At 43.1% G+C, this 16665-nt stretch overlaps 1 protein-coding gene across 1 annotated transcript in view; it reads left to right on the top strand.

Annotated features, from left to right (window-relative positions):
- Nucleotides 1-16409, top strand: part of trpm4a (transient receptor potential cation channel, subfamily M, member 4a) — a 47482-nt gene extending 31073 nt beyond the window's left edge. The window contains exons 15-29 of the mRNA XM_080776242.1: nucleotides 178-307; nucleotides 613-758; nucleotides 1002-1114; nucleotides 1330-1443; nucleotides 1841-1887; nucleotides 2304-2542; nucleotides 3292-3407; nucleotides 4205-4337; nucleotides 6483-6657; nucleotides 8226-8397; nucleotides 9610-9791; nucleotides 10121-10253; nucleotides 10896-10968; nucleotides 11392-11480; nucleotides 14621-16409. Of these exons, the coding sequence (XP_080632368.1) occupies nucleotides 178-307; nucleotides 613-758; nucleotides 1002-1114; nucleotides 1330-1443; nucleotides 1841-1887; nucleotides 2304-2542; nucleotides 3292-3407; nucleotides 4205-4337; nucleotides 6483-6657; nucleotides 8226-8397; nucleotides 9610-9791; nucleotides 10121-10253; nucleotides 10896-10968; nucleotides 11392-11480; nucleotides 14621-14651 (1893 nt within the window). The 3' untranslated portion in view covers nucleotides 14652-16409. The remainder of the gene's footprint in view (nucleotides 1-177; nucleotides 308-612; nucleotides 759-1001; nucleotides 1115-1329; nucleotides 1444-1840; nucleotides 1888-2303; nucleotides 2543-3291; nucleotides 3408-4204; nucleotides 4338-6482; nucleotides 6658-8225; nucleotides 8398-9609; nucleotides 9792-10120; nucleotides 10254-10895; nucleotides 10969-11391; nucleotides 11481-14620) is intronic.
- The last annotated feature ends 256 nt before the right edge of the window (nucleotides 16410-16665 follow it).

Below are 16665 nucleotides of genomic sequence, written 5' to 3'. Positions count from 1 at the left end.
TGAAGGCTGATATGTCCCATGTGCCCTGAGGGCTTCTCACGACCATCTGAGCAGCCATCAGCTGGGTGAAGCTGAAACAGAACTTAAGCGTAATACAGCGTCTACCTTACCTTATCTTCAACACAAAAACTCAGACGACACCGTTAACTAACCGTTTTCTCTGTCTTCCCGGGTCAGGCAGGGGAGTCTGTTCTGAGTGCGCTGAGCGGCTGTAAGATACTGAGAGAGCTCTCCAAGTTGGAGAGTGAGACTGAGACCAAAGTGTCCATGAAAGAGCTGGCGCAGACGTTTGAGAACCTGGCTAATGGTAAGTCAGCCTGGCATCTAGATCTGAGGACTACAGATCGTTTGTTTGTATCTTGTCTTAATCTCCGTGACACCATGTGTCGCTTGCCAGCAAGGACTGATTATCAAGCTAAGATTGTGTTAGGGATAACACAGAACTTAAACCTACAGTACTTATACTACTTATACTGCGTGTGTAATTGTAAGTTGCCCAGTACTGTATATAAATCTTTGAAGAGGTAAATTGAACTTAATTCCAAAGTAGCCTACTGCTTGAAGGCGCAGGAACTTAGCTGTTAATTTTTCATCTTGTGTGTGTGTCTTCAGATGTGTTCAGTCAGTGCTACCAAAGCAGTGAGAATCGCACCTTCACTCTCCTCATAAGGAAGTCTCCAGTGTGGGCGGGGGCTACCTGTCTACAGATGGCGACTGCTGCTGATGCGCGCCTGTTCTTCAGTCACGACGGTGTTCAGGTCAGAAGCAGGCCTGCAGGCCATACACTAATCCTTAAACTCTGCATTTCCTACTGCATGCTTTTTCTTTTACTTTGGAAAACCGTGAACATTTCTGCATTTAATGCCAATTATGCCATTCCCAAAATAGGGATGCCAGATTGAAAGTGGAAAAATCTAAACATAATCCCTCGCATAATTGCGAATGTCAAAGGCCGATATGTCGGTGTATTGTTGAGCTCTCTGTGTCTCTCTGGATTGTAGTCTCTGTTGTCTCAGATCTGGTGGGGCGACATGGAGAGAAGCACTGAAGTCTGGAAGTTGGTCCTCTCATTTTTCCTGCCACCCCTCATCTACACAGACCTCATCAGCTATAGGTGTGTGTGTGTGTGTGTGTGTGTGTGTGTGTGTGTGTGTGTGTGTGTGTGTGTGTGTGTGTGTGTGCGCGAGTGTGCATACTACTGTAATGTTGCTGTACTAGAGTAGAGTGAAAAACATTCTCCAAACAGGGATTAAAATTATATCACTGTTTTACCATCCTCTCTCTCTCTCTCTGTCTCTCTCTCTCTCTCTCTCTCTCTCTCTCTCTCAGGGAGCAGGAGGAGGACGTGAAGGTTGAGGTGAATCAGGGTCCGGGTCAAGACACAGACAGTCTGGACGGAATGAATGATGCCAGTGTCTTCTCTCTGGCTGACATCGTGAAGACGTAAACAAACACACACACACGCATGCACGCACGCACGCACGCACGCGAGCGTGCACACACACACACACACACACACACACACACACACACACACACACACACACACACACACACACACACACACACACACACACACACACACACACACCTACGTTTTATTATGTGCTTGTTTCTTATGGAGTTCAAGTCAAGCTTTGCTTAAGTCAAATATAAATACCTTGGAATATCCAGTTGAAAAAAACAAAACAATATACACACAAATGCAGGATATACAAAAACAATGTACAATGATGCCAAAGAAAGTCTCACACATAATAGTAATAGTAGTAATCTTTTCATGGACGTTTGTGATAATCATACTTTTTCTTTCTCTTGGATTCCTCTTATGGTGCCCCAGTCCGGAAGATAAAGACGAATACGACGCTGTCAGGGAAAATCTGAAAGGTATGTTCTTCTGAACGCTGCATGTCTTTTGCCCATGTTAATGATTTCAGGGGTACTCAAAGGGGGGACTGTCTGAGGCACTTTAGGTATAGAGATAACAATTAAACTCTGATAAAAATACACATTCTTGTATGTTCTCTAGTTGTATTTACAAGTACATGTACAGTAATAATAGTGAAGATTAAGTATCTATATTTTAGCTGGGGAGCCCCTGGAACCCCGCTGTACCTCATGTTAATGACCACTGTTGTACTGTGTACCAGAACTACACTACTGTACATTTTTCATTTACCTAAACGCCAACCCTCAGACATACATAACCTTTTAATGCTTTACTTCAAAGCTATCATTTCTGCAGTAGAGAGACCAAAGGGGAATCACCTAAATGTCCCTCCTCTCCTTACAAACTCTTGCAGGAGGCTCTTCCTCCACCGCCTCAGTCTCCAAGCGTCCGTTCGCCGTGCAGCGCTGGCGGCAGTTCTGGTTCGCGCCCGTCACCTCGTTCCTAGGCAACGTGCTGATGTACTTCCTCTTCCTGTGCCTGTTTGCTTACGTGCTATTGGTGGATTTCAAGCCCCCACCCGATGGCCCTACCAATCTGGAGTATGTGCTGTACTTCTGGGTCTTCACCCTGGTGCTGGAGGAGATCCGACAGGTCGGTCCAAAATGAACCCTTACAGGTCCAGTACAGTTTCAGAGTTAAATGAACACTGGGTCCATTTGAACCACTTGGGGCTGGATAATATTTTTAATAGAGATTCGGGCGGCTACTCTGCCCTCACACCTACAACTCATCCGCCAATCTGACTGATATATATGGAGATCTCTGTATGTGTCAGTCAATGATGACCAGCAGAGTCTTCTACTGACCAACCACCCTGTCATCAAATTATTGGCTCAGGAATGCGACAAAAACAAAAAGATCGCCATGAATTCAAGGCTTCATGGGGTGTGTAAATGATAGAATAGAATAGATAGATAAGTACATTTTTAGGGGTGACTGTGGCTCAGGAGGTAGAGCAGGTCGTCCAATGATCCATGGGTTGGCGGTTCGAATCCCGGCTCCTCCTGTCTACATGTTGAAGTGTCCTTGGGCAAGACACTGAACCCAAAATTGCTCCCGATGTGCTGGTTGGTACTTTGCATGGCTTCCGCCGCAATCGGTCTATGAATGGGTGAATGTAATGCACAATCTATGTAAAGCGCCTTGGATAAAGGTGCTATATAAATGCACCATTTACCATTTTAGTGAAGCCATTTTATACTACTATTATAAAAATGTTTATACATAAAAGAAGGGAAGGGATATTGATGTATTTGGTCAAAGATATTGTGGTCATACATGTATGGCCCCAGGCCCAGCCCCAGTCATAAACTCATAATGGTGTTGTTTGTGTCTCTCAGACCTTCTTTGTGGGCAGCACCACAGTGTTGCAGAGGATGAAGAACTACATCCAGGATATGTGGAATAAATGTGACCTGACGGCCATCGTGCTCTTCGCTGTGGGCCTCGTGTGCAGGTGAGGCTCTCTCATTATGGCTCTGGGAGACGGCTGTCCTGTGCGTAATATAATCGCTGCTGTCCGTTTGAAACCTTGTCCTAAACCGTTCCTGTTTTATTAATTTTAAGATTTAAAATAGTACAAATAGCATATCTATGAGCTTATAGGTCTGCTATTTCATTACTTTTGTGTGACATTTTTGTAAGATGAAGTAGAGCTTTCATTATTGAAAAGAAAACACAAAAGGTTGAAAAAATGGGACTCTGCAATATACTGATGTCTCACGCCGAACAGAGCCAATCGGCTTGTAGATCAGTGTGCAACACCGTCATGCATTGAAGCATACTGGTAAACATTAGAGTTAATATGAATGTCGCGAAATACACTGGTCAAGTAAATTCTGACGGCAGCCATGATCTGATATTGATTCAATCACAGTAAGGCCAGGTTGTGTGTTGTAACCCCTTTACAACACACACAAAGGGAGATCAAAATAACTACAAAAAGTTACATTTTGTGGCTGTTTTAAATCATAATAAATAAACAAATAAGTGAATTTGTGAATGTGTTCATTTGTGAAGAGCGAACCCAAAATAGTTATTCACACATTATAGATTAGTTGTGTATTCTGCCCTGCAAAGTGCAGTAAAGTCTACGAACAAAGGTTTTACTGAAAAATGGTCAGCCAAATGAGATATTGGCATTTGTAACTAAGAAATGAAACGTGTGTGTGTGTGTGTGTGTGTGTGTGTGTGTGTGTGTCTGTGTCTGTGTCTGTGCGTGCATGCGTGTGCGTGCCTGCGTGTGTTGTGCAGGATGTTCCCTTGGTCTTATCATTTTGGACGAGCGATAATGGCTCTGGACTACATGGTCTTCACACTGCGTCTCATCCACATCTTCGCTATCCACAAACAGCTGGGACCCAAAATCATCATTGTGGGCAAAATGGTGAGTTGAATTCATCCTGCAAGTACAGCTGAGGGACAGCGTCAACCCGCCGTTCCACTGAGCCCTGCGTGTAGTTTGCAGACTCAAAGGTCACTCATACACAGTAAAATCCTTAGTGTTATTTTAACTCTGTACTGAAAAAAGAAAAAACTATTTTCTTGGTTTCTGTTTTCAAATGCAGTTGAAAAGTTTATTAATAGGGAATCACGTTTCGGTCTGTGATGTTCATCAAGCTGTCTTTATAACTCTGAGAATGTACACATGTAACCAGATGGACCCTTCCCGGTCCATTTGGTTACATTTGTACATAATGTATAGCTTTGTGTGGATTCTACAAACTTGCCGCTGCCTCAATGTTTCAGTCGCACGCAAAGAATACTCATGGTTTTCTCACAGCATGTAAATAAACTGTACATGATAACAACACATTGAACGCTTTTCTCTTGTTAAGCACAGTGCCACACTTACTACATCATTGCATTCTGTAATAACCAAGTGTACTTGTTTGGGAATAAGTTCATGAATGACCACCTATGCTCCACAAAGGGCAACAGGGTTTGAGTCAAGTAAGTCAGTACTTCTTTGGGAGACTGGATATCATTATGGTACAATATGTTAATATGAATTATACCACTAGAGGGCCTGTGAGGATGAATCCCCCCTGGGCATGAAAGCACCCTTGGGATCCCTCGTGGTCCAGGGGCATATATGACTAGTGTAAATGTATAATCTGGGCATATTGTGCCATGATGCCACTTGTAGTGTAAATCATTGTATCTACAACTTTATCAGAATGTAAACGATTATAGAAATGAAACACTAGTTCGGTTGCGACTCGAGTTTAGAACAAAAATAATCACATCTCTGGGTTGTCTTTCTATAGGTTGGTTCCAGCTAAATGTGTTAATACGGCGTCACAATATAATTGTAACCACTTTATCAATTTTTTATGATGTTGGCTATTGTGTCTTCCATGTTTTAAATCCCACTGGAGAGGAGTAGCAACGCTTGGACTTTCTGAACACGCTGTCAGATCGTTATGTTGTCTTGTTTACACCTCCAATCGGCTGACGTGCCACATTGATATTAATAGCGAGAGTGATGAGGGCTGTCATAAATCCATCTTTACATCTGAGAATTGTACTTAGGATAACCAGAGCCGTAATACTGTTTGGAGTTAAGAAATGCATGTCGTGAAGCATCAGATTTGTTTTGCTGCACATGGGGCCAGCTGTCTTATGGTATCCAACGGAGAAGAATTACAAAAATAGCCAAGTTTGCCCAGGATACTGACACTGCTAGGCTATATGTTGCTAGTGAATGATGTCCTCGCATGCCACAACGACGATGATGCATGTAACGTGAACACTAGCTGTGTGTGCAAAATGCGGCGAATGGATATTTTGCACAGTAGCTGGTTATACGATCTAATAATGTAGCGTTGGCGTTCGACCAATACCCTGAGACTGTGTCAGATCCACATCATATCCACTCATATCCAGGAGCCCTCCCCCCCAGTAAAGTACAATAAAATACTGTAAGCTTAATTGCGCCAATTGTACGTCATAGAAGACATTCAATATTTTGCAAAATATTATCTATTGATTATTTTTGTAGCGATTACTAGACACGAGAGGTGTGTTTATCTTTATATTATTTTCTTATTCAAATGAACATTTAAATGTTGGATTTCTATAATCATTATCATTCATGGTACGTTTATGCTACTGTATTTATTTTAAATACATGCCTGTGTATTGTGTGTGTATATTGAACATTATCTGTAGTAGTATGTCACAAGTACTCAAGCCTAGAAGTAATTACCACCAATAATCGGACTGATTCGGACACACAAAAGAAACCCCCCATGTTTAATAATGGACTGTCCCATGCTCTGTCGATTACTATTCATAGATTAACTTGCTTAATTCCATAATTAATTATTGCAGCTCTTTTGCAAAACAACTCATGGAATCAAATAGTATTTAATCCACATTGCGTGACGTTTAGTTTAGAAATGGCAGATAGCTCTGTGATGTTGTGATGAAGAAGTGTATTCTCAACTTATACTCGGTTTCGCTTGCCAATAGCAGGTCTACAAGCATCACTGTGTCAACGCCTCTCTCTCTCTCTCCCCCCCCTCAGATGAAAGATGTGTTCTTCTTCCTCTTCTTCCTGGGGGTGTGGCTCATGGCCTATGGGGTGGCCAATCAAGCGCTTCTGTACTCGTACGACCCCCGCCCCATCTGGATCTTCCGCAGAGTCTTCTACAGGCCCTACCTCCACATATTTGGTCAGATCCCCATAAACGAAATGGACGGTGAGTCGCTCACTCTGCCCCTCACCCCGGGACCTTTTCGGTTTCTGCCTGAGTGTATTTTATTGTTAACTTGCCTCCGAGTTACGGAGGTAACACCCAATATTTGTACACTCTCAGGGTTAACACCACCTGAGACACTCACCTGAAACACTAATTTATTTATTGTCATTGAAAGTCGAACAAAATACTAATTTGGAAGTCGACTAAAAACAGGAAGGGAAAAATTATATCCACAGGAATTATTTTGGATAGACACTTCAGCCTACAATATTCAAGCAAGATCAATATTTCCATATTACACCATTATTGTACATGCACATCCAAAGTAAAACATCAAACTACCTCAGTGGCTCACTGTGTGTATGTGTACATATCCCTGTGTTGCTCTGTCTTTTTCCCTCAGTGTTTGTGTGAATGAGTGAGGAGTGACTGATAGAGGATCAGCTGGGGTGAATGTGGGATGAGTAGTGATTGAGTGAGTGGTTACCAGCTTGTGTGAGTAGACTGAGTGGCGTATGAATGTGAGTGGCTAACTACCAGGTGGACATTGCTGGTGATTGGTTCCTCTGACCAGGCTCACCTATAAAGCTGCCTGTTGTCTGTACTTCTGATGTCTTCCTTCTAGCCAAGTTCCATGCACCAGCATTTTTAGCTTTGTGATACATTTAATACATTGGCTAATGTAGGGGTGTGGGGCCTCTTCTTGTGTCAGTTGCTTTGTCATTTGTTTTCGTTTGTTTTGTTTGGCCAGATATTTGTATTTTGGTTTCCTTTTTGCTAGTTAAGAGTATGAGTTATTATTATGTTCTGTGAATTGGAAACTATGGTCCCCACCCTGAGGTATTGTACACTGCAATTGAATAAATCCTACAGCCATAGGATTTTGTGTGGCCTGACTGAATTTGGGAACTGTGTAGGAGGGAGTCCATTTTAATGTTGCGACCCAAGGTTGCCCTAGACTGGGTTGTAATATGGGGGCTCGTCGAAGCTTTGTTAAACCTGTGTTTGGTAAGTTCACATCTTGTATTTCTGGTTGGCAGTATTGTATTTTTTTTATTGTAGTGACTTTGATTTGGAACTTTTCAATATGAAAGTGGCATTGAGTGGTAAAGTTAAAAGTGCTCATGATCAAGAAGCTGGGGGAGGGGTTTGTGGCACTTTTTCTCACAACTGCAGGGGTGGGGTTGGGAACAGATGAGGTGGAGCACTTTGCCTGCCCTGCTTATGGTGCCTGTGTGTGAACCCACTCCCAAAAATCCTCTTAGTACACCAAGGGATGTTTGCTGACAGGCGGGGTCAGGGAAATGGAGGTGGGAGATAGGGGGCCTTGCACTTCGGAGTGACAGTTGTTGTCCCCCTAGTTTTGCTCCGCAGTAGTGGCGAGTCACACAAAAACCTAGTATGATCCTCAGGAGGGCTTCATTTGTGAGCAAACAAATGTAATAATGTCACTTGACACTTTCAAAGATGGGAGTGGGCTTTCTTTAATTGGCCACCCACCCACACACGCTAAAAGGATCTGGATAGATGTTTGTGAATTAACCACCCTGCTCTCTGTCTCCCTGTAGCTGACAAGCTGAATGACCCGAACGTAAACTGCACCCACGACCGAGCGCTGATCGAGGCCGGGTGGGAGCCCTGCATGGACACCTACGCTAACTTTGTGGTCGTCCTCCTGCTGGTCATTTACCTCCTGGTCACCAACATCCTGCTGGTCAACCTGCTCATCGCCATGTTCAGGTATACAGATGCCACCTCCGCCGCCGTGAGGCAGCTAAAGTGCACTTTAGAATCTTGAGACCACACTTGAGACCACATAACTACCACTGCAGCTAGAGGGAAGAGATAATGCGCCTATGAGCTTCAGGCAGTACTACTTGTGAACCAGTAGGTGTCCTAGCACATATCTTCATTACGTCATACGCAGCTACGGACATACGCATCAAACGCCCCCAAGTAACCACAGTATACTGCTCAATTTACAAATTACATATACATATATACATAGAGACATTTTCTTTAATCCACCCGACACTGAAACATTATGTCACCATCGAGAGCCAGTTATACGCTGAAGTAATTGACAATATATAAAGTTACACCAACTTTGGTGAGGCTGTATAGAGCACCGAAGTCCTGACGTCACTGTCGGTAGTCCCCAGGTTCATGTATTTTCTATTTGCATTGAAATCCTGCGATCATCCTTTTCACTCATATGGATATGGATCGACTGAAGGTGGTACAAATATACCCAAAGAGTAACAAAATAAGCGTTAGAAATGAGTCAAGTAGCGATCCATCCCCTATGGGGATTTCAATGCAATTAAAAAAATACATGAACCTGTGTACTGGCGCCCTCTACTGAAAGTGACGTCAGACTTCGGTGCTCTATTGCTTTGTTTGAAAAATATTTGGTTTTCTTAATTTCCTGAAAAATCTATATTTTTCATTTCCTGAATAATGTACATTTTAGAGTTAGGCGGTTTCCTCCCGACAGCAGAGATATGGTGTTTCCTGCTATAGACATAATAATAATAGCTCAAATTTATATAGTGCTTTTCTAAATACCCAAAGCGCTTGGTAAAGGTAGCCTCTTCCGGCTCTGGGGCGTGTGTTCTCGAGAGGGGGCAAAGCTTTCCAGAGATTCCTTGCGAAGCATAGCGGAACTTCGGAAGCATGAGTGGAAGCTTGCCAAGCTTCCACGTGTGCCACAGAGCGGACGTTCGGGTCTGACAAGTCCCGGAAAAGATATGTTGTGATTGGTCAGTATTCACTTGAGTGGCAGCATGGAGTATAGCGTGCCTTCCACACTTCCGGTGCAGAGTGTAAATTGTTCCGCCCTCGACACACGACACACATGGCCCGTCGACACACATGGCTCCAACGAACTGCAGCGGCCAGTGAGGCATCTATATATATTTTTTTCTATGTTTCCTGCTTCCTGTTCCGCAGCTACACCTTCTCTAAGGTGCAAGAGCACAGCGACACCTACTGGAAGTTCCAGCGCTACAACCTGATTGTGGAGTACCACTCCAGGCCCTGCCTGGCTCCGCCCTTCATCATACTCTCCCACCTCCATCTCTTCATCAAGAGGCACATCCGACGCATCCCCTCTGTCAAGATCAGACACTTTGGTGAGAGACGCCGCTGTGTGTGTGTGTGTGTGTGTGTGTGTGTGTGTGTGTGTGTGTCAGATTGAAGTAGCTAGTGTAGGACAGGTGTTCTCAACCTTTTTGCTTTGGGACCCCCGGAAAATGCTTTGGCCATGTCTCCTTGTGCTGTACTGTAGTCTGTTTTCAGAAGAATGAGATTGTGCTTTACTTCTAGATTATTTTATGATCTTTCATGCAGGAGGACATTTTTGATTGAACGAGTCTTACTCGTCAAATGGAATTGGTGAATTAACCCCGCATTCATAACAATCCCTGTCCTCCTCCCCCTCCTCTTTCTCCCTCCTGTCCAGTTCTGGAGCTGCGCGGCAGGAAGGCCAGCCGTCTCAACACGTGGGAGGCCATCCAGAAAGAGATCCTGCTCACCGCTCAGAACAAGCGGTACCGCGAGAGCGATGCGGCACGGCTCAAACGCACCTCTGTCAAGTACATCACTTTGTCCACCTATTAATACTGTTGGCCTCTTGCCAGTTTCCTATGCTGTTAAAGCCTGAGTGTTCATTTTTATTTGACTGTGTATAAATGGAAACACATGAACCCACAAAGCAGTGATAGACGGGTTTCATCTGTTTTATCGCCAGTTATGATTATGAGTGAGTGGGGGATTATAGCTATTATACTATAGTAATCCCCATGTTGTTATCAGTTATCTTATAATTGAATCAATCAATCATCTTGATCTATATCCTACCATCCATATGCCATTATAAATGTATAATTGTAGTTGTTCCTGGTCATGAATACTTGAAGGCCAATAGCTTGCATAATATAAGCAGTAGCGTTGTGTTGATCTGCAGAACACTGATTCACTTGTAAGATCTTTATATTTATCTACTTTGTTATTTGCGTTGATGTCGCTAAGTATTAACATTTCTGTAGTGGGTGGGCACACTACACAGTCAAATCCTGAGTGTTCATTTAACTCCGGGAGGGTACAAATGCCATTTGTTTGCATTTGTACCCTCTCTGGGTTAAATGAACACGGAGGCGTTTACAGTGCACGGGAGCAGCGGTGACCTGAGTTGATCCGGGGGAATGAGTGACAGAGCGACATGTTTTTTTCCACAGGGTGGACAGTGTCCTGAAGCAGATGTCGGAGATCCGCGACCACGACCGGCGGCTGAGAATGCTGGAGATCGAGGTCAGTGTGGGATCGCACGCCGCACTTTTCCTGTCCAATGTGGCACCATGCCTCGCGTTCCAGTGATCCTAACCGAGGCCTTTACTGCATATGTGCAGAAATATATATGTCTGTGTGAGAGGTGGAGAGAGAGAGAGAGAGGGAGAGAGAGAGAGAGAGAGGTAGAGAGAGTGTTTATGTATGTATGTTTGGGGAGGGGTTTCTTACAGTGGCTGGTTTTTCTTTACATATGAACTGCAGCTGTCGTGCCTGCCAGCTCAGCACTGCTCTGAGCCACCGTCAGTCATCCAAGCCTCATTTATACTCTGTTACGCTTGAGCTTGTAGATCGGCTGTATTCTGCGCACGACACAGGCATGCGATTTAGTATGAATCAAACTTATATGCATCTCTCTCTCTCTGTCTCTCTCTCTCTCTCTCTCAGACGGAATACTGCTGCAACGCCCTCTCCTGGATGGTGGAAGCCCTGTCTCAGAGTAACCTGATCAAGACCACACGCCAGCCTCCCCAGAGGTAACGAGAGCAGCTCTTTTCAGGGTGTTTCACCGCAGATCAGGCTAAAGTTAGGCATACATACGTGATGTTGAGGTTAGGCTTAGGCATAGTCCCTGTGAGGTTATGGTTGCGGTTAGGCATAAGGCATTTTAAGGGCAGTCCCTGGGCCAAACACCATGAAAAGTCCCCAGAGTTAACACTGTCATCCAAACCTTGCCCTGTGTATGATCATTCGGGGTACTGTACTGTACTGTACTGTACTGTACTGTACTGTACTGTACATGGAGTTTGATTAAGAAATCGAAAAAAATTGTCCAGAGATGATCGAATGTTTTTGAGGGGCACTAGCCCCTCCTATATTCAGCTATAGTGTAGATCTTCGTCTTACACAAACATTAAATTCCCATTGACAATTAATGGAGAATTTACGTCATATGTAGACGAGCAAATCTGCTATTTTTGTGCTAGCCCCTTCTATAAACAGCTTTTGTGCCCACACGTGCCCACACGCCCCTCTCAATATTTGCCATTGACAATAAACGGATAAATCATGTCAGAATTCCGCTAAATATGATAATAAATAAACCCCTAATAAATTTAGGGGTAGACATTAAGGGAAATTTGCCACTGGTCCTCTGGGCCAGTGACTTTTCAAAATCACTAGCCCTACTATTGCTACTGGTCCAGGAACATTACTTTTGAATCGAAAAATAACAGTGAAGTTAAGAATTGACCCTCATGTGATGGGCTCACAGAACGCTATGATGTAATTAGCCAAACAATTTTACAAAATCATTACAAAACACCAGTACCACAGAAAAAATATTTGCACTTGCTATTTTTTCTATTTCTTTGGCATTCATTTTACTGGCCCAAGTGGGCAAGTGGAAGGTGCATTCTGCTGGCCCAGAGGGTCTAAATAGTACTTACGGGCCACCGGGCCATTTATAATGTCTATCACTGATTATTTAATTAAACATCAAAACATTAAACGCCATTGACATTGAAGGGAAAACTTACTTCATATGTAAACGAGCAAATCGGCTAAGCAATCACATGTTGGTGGGAGCGCTTGACCAATAAGGGACCGCCTTATGTACTGTACCTTATGTAGCAATCTCCGCTAACATAAATTGATGTACGATGACAAGAGCGCCCCTCATTTCACAGGTGTGATTTTTATACAGTAACTGCCCTGCTAGTAAATGTAATGGCTACAGTAGTGTTGACTGTGTGACAGTCGACAGTGGGTGTTATGTAGCAGGTAACCATAGACATGTAAGCACTCAGCATGGCTGTAACCTTAGCGACACAAATCTGTCATCGCCACACGCTTAACATCCATCTGTGTATATTGAGATGCTAAATCTACCTGTCTAAATATACCAAAAATATATAAGTTCTTACAAATATCCAATAATCAAAACCCAAACCCAAAAGGAAATATTTCCAGTGGCGGCCCTGAAGCTCATCCGTAGGGTTACATGAAGATACAGATACAGAAGTATTTCATGTTTATTATACAGTATGTATGCCAGGTGTTTCATTTTGTTTGGGGCAACCCATGATGTGTAAGACAGTGGTTCCCTATGGAGACACAAAGAGTCTCCTGCTGGTTATCCAATTATTGGCTTAAGTCAACTCCACATTGCACAGATTGCGATTTTGGGTCGGCAGCTCCCGTCGCTTGCCGTCCATATCGCCTTGCCGACGCGTCGGAACCCGTTGATGAAGAACCGAACATGTTCGGTCGGCTGGCGACCCTCGGTAGCCGACGCTATCCGTGTTGTAGTGATAAGGGGGAAAATACTCCACTGGAGAGTGGTTCTCTACTGTCTGCTCGTCTGACTCGTCATGTTTCAGTGCTGACTACTCGTGCAGTGTGAACTACTAGACACCATAATTATTCTCAATGTCAACTCTCAATTCATATACCAATTGATCAACTCCAAAGCAACAAAACTGTTTTATTGCGGGTGCGGGATGCATTGCAGAGGCTCCAGTTTGGTGACAAGCTAGCTTGCCAGATTCTGTGTGTGAAACAAGCAACCAGTTTCACCACTTGAGCCCTATTACATCCGCTATTTTCAAAAAGAATCATGAAAGCAAGCCCAAATAAGCAACTACACTTCAGAAATAAGCCCAAACTAAAGCAACGGGCAACTATGAAAGTTAAGCTATGTTACAGGAAAACTAGCCCAAAGTCACTTATAAGAAGCAGCACTGGCAACACTGCAAACTGCGCTACAGGCTGCTTTTTGCAATTTGCATGGGAAAAAATAATGTTTTGTCGTTGCTGACAAAAAAACGCTAGTCTGTTGCAATCTGACAGTTTTAAGTCTTTGACTGAACAAGTTTGCTTGGTGTGGAGTCACCTTTAAGAAACAAAAACTATCCATGAATTCAAGTCCACTCAAGAAATCCCTTTAAGATGACTTATTTCAGAGCTTTTAAATGCTTGCAACAGATTATACCACTAGGGGGCTGGTCCCACAGATATTTGCAAGTGGACCCCCAAATAATTGGCAAAACAGTAAGACTTAATGTAAATGTAAAACATCATTCCAACTGGTTAAAACCTTGAACAATTAATTTTCATTGTGATACTGATAAATAAGAACTTGCACGTCAATCAAGCAAATATTGCTGTTGAGTGTTAACCTGTTCATCTGGTTGGAGAGAGGCTAAATCTTTTGGCTCAAAATAAATCTTCCCTTAAGTTTTATTTACAGAGTGTCTTATATTAGACTGTTCTGCTAGACTGTTCTGCTAAAGGATGTCACTTCCATCACTGCTTTCAGTGTGGATTTTCACATACCGGAATACCGCTCTGTGCAGCTGTTAGCATGCATGCATGCACGCACGCACGCACGCACGCACACACACACACACACACACACACACACACACACACACACACACACACACACACACACACACACACACACACACACACACACACACACACACGTTTTATGTCATAGCTATTTTCTATTTATGTCATAGTGTTTTGACATGAGGAAAACAAGCAGGTTTAATGTTTGAGAGTTGAAGTTTGAGAATGCTCCTGAGCAATCATTCCCATGTATTCTGAAGCTTACACTTAAAGGCTTAACACGTGCTATTTTTGGTAACTAAAATAAAAATTTGTCTTGTAGATCTGACTCTACTTACTCTCCAACACCCTGACCCTCTGAAATCCAGGAGATCGGCATACCCGCACGCGTGCGCATACACACACACACACACACACACACAATGTGCAGTGCAGAGTTTACTCAGGGACAGCGAATGTCCAAGAATGTCATAGAGAGACTACCTGGTCTTTATCATTCCAAATGTTACTGTGATAGTGTGAATTACTTCCATTTTCAATTGTATGTTTCACTTAAGGTCATACTCTGTAGGATTGTCTTTTTGGTAGTTTGCCGACACCATGTGGTGAATTTGCGTCCCATCAAGTGTGTTTTATTAACACTATTGTGTAATTCATGAATCTCAGTCATGTCTTTCTGTATCTCTTATGCCCATATATGGAGATGCCTGAACTTAATCCAGTTGGTGCATCATGCTGTACATGACTGCCGTCATAGACTGGTACTCTGATCTATGAATGCAGCAAGTCTCTGTATATCTGTAATCTACGTAACTCGAGAACTGTTCGCCCCACCGACTTCAAATTTGACACACACATTCCACACCACCACAGGGTGAGTCCCGGCCTTGAGTCAGTCGCACCCACGGTTGTCTAGAACTGCCACAAAAGGCCCTGCCCAGGCTCCATACATGGAGCTGACCTGACATCAGCATAGACTGCATATTTGGGCAATGGGCAATACCAGACAAAGAACTCCATATATGGTCATAAAAGGGACACAGACATAACCAGAAATGCACTCTGTCGAGGTGCCTCTACGAACTTACGATCAGCCCCTCTATAAAATATATATACCTACCTTGAAGCGTATCTTAGTTACGTCACTGTCAACAGCCAATAAGGGACCACCATTCTTACCGACATACATACATGTATACATACATATTATGTATGTATACATGTATGTATGTCGGTGGTGTTGTATGTCGGTGGTGTTGGGTATGTATTACAAACCCACCCAACATTGAAACGTATCTTAATTACGTCAACAGCCAATTATAACCATGCATACCATGCATACCACTTTTGTATCAGCCGACCACAGTACTTGTGCACTCTGCTTGCGCAAGTAATAGCTGGGTGGGGCATGCATTTCCAACTTGCATCGTTTCAAGTAGGCCAGTGCCTAACGGGCACCGCTCTAGTAAGAGACAATGCGCTAAGTGCTTTAATTGACACTTTGGGTACTGAGTACTGACGTCATAGTTCATCCAGTAGTGCCCACTGACAATGGGTTCCAGCTTATCATATTTCTTGTTACAGCTGGCTTATGTTATATATATATACATATAGATATATAGATAGATAGATGTGGAATGTTTATTGTGAAACATTTTCCAGTTAAACTAATCCTACAGAGTAGGTATGACCTTAAAACCAAAATGAGTGAAATGTTTTTAGAGTTTTAAATTGAATATGTTCCGAAAATGACAAAAAGTGCAATCAATAAATTGTCAGCCCCTTGAGGCAGTTAGACAAAATGCAATATTGATACGAGAAATATTTCTCCCTCCACTTGAACTGTTGTTGTAGGACTTGTCTTGTATGAGGGGGTGTGAAAAGATACAAACTGTAATTTTTGTAAAAGAACAGTGTGTAAATATTGAAAGTATTTTTACCACTTTAGCCCCCCCCCCCCCCCCCCCACTACAGACTACATTTTCTTGCATGATTTGTGTAATATATCCATAACTTGTTTGGAGGAGGATCAATATTTGTATAGCCTACTTTTGTTGGCTCTTCTATGTATTCTGATATGCATTGTTTTAATAAAAATGTTCAATGACCTACAGTGGCACGTTTTATCGCTTTCAGACATGGATCAAATCCTGTTGTCTTGGCATAATATTGAGCATTTGTTTATATGGACTTGGTCCCCTACTTTTTCCCTACATCAAACCTCTTAGCTGAAAATATCCAATCTACAAGCACATTAAAGCACAAGAGCTTATTTCCATTGTAGTGGTCCTGAGTCTGACATTAATACTCCCATAGTACAACGTGGACAGCCAGTGTGTGCACACAATCCACACATTGGTTGTTGTT

This window comes from Protomyctophum bolini (genome assembly GCF_963924005.1).
Source record: "Protomyctophum bolini genome assembly, chromosome: 11".
In the NCBI taxonomy this organism is placed as follows: domain Eukaryota; kingdom Metazoa; phylum Chordata; class Actinopteri; order Myctophiformes; family Myctophidae; genus Protomyctophum; species Protomyctophum bolini.
The sequence above is the reverse complement of the archived record's forward strand: the minus strand, read 5'-3'. Positions and strand labels throughout refer to the sequence as shown.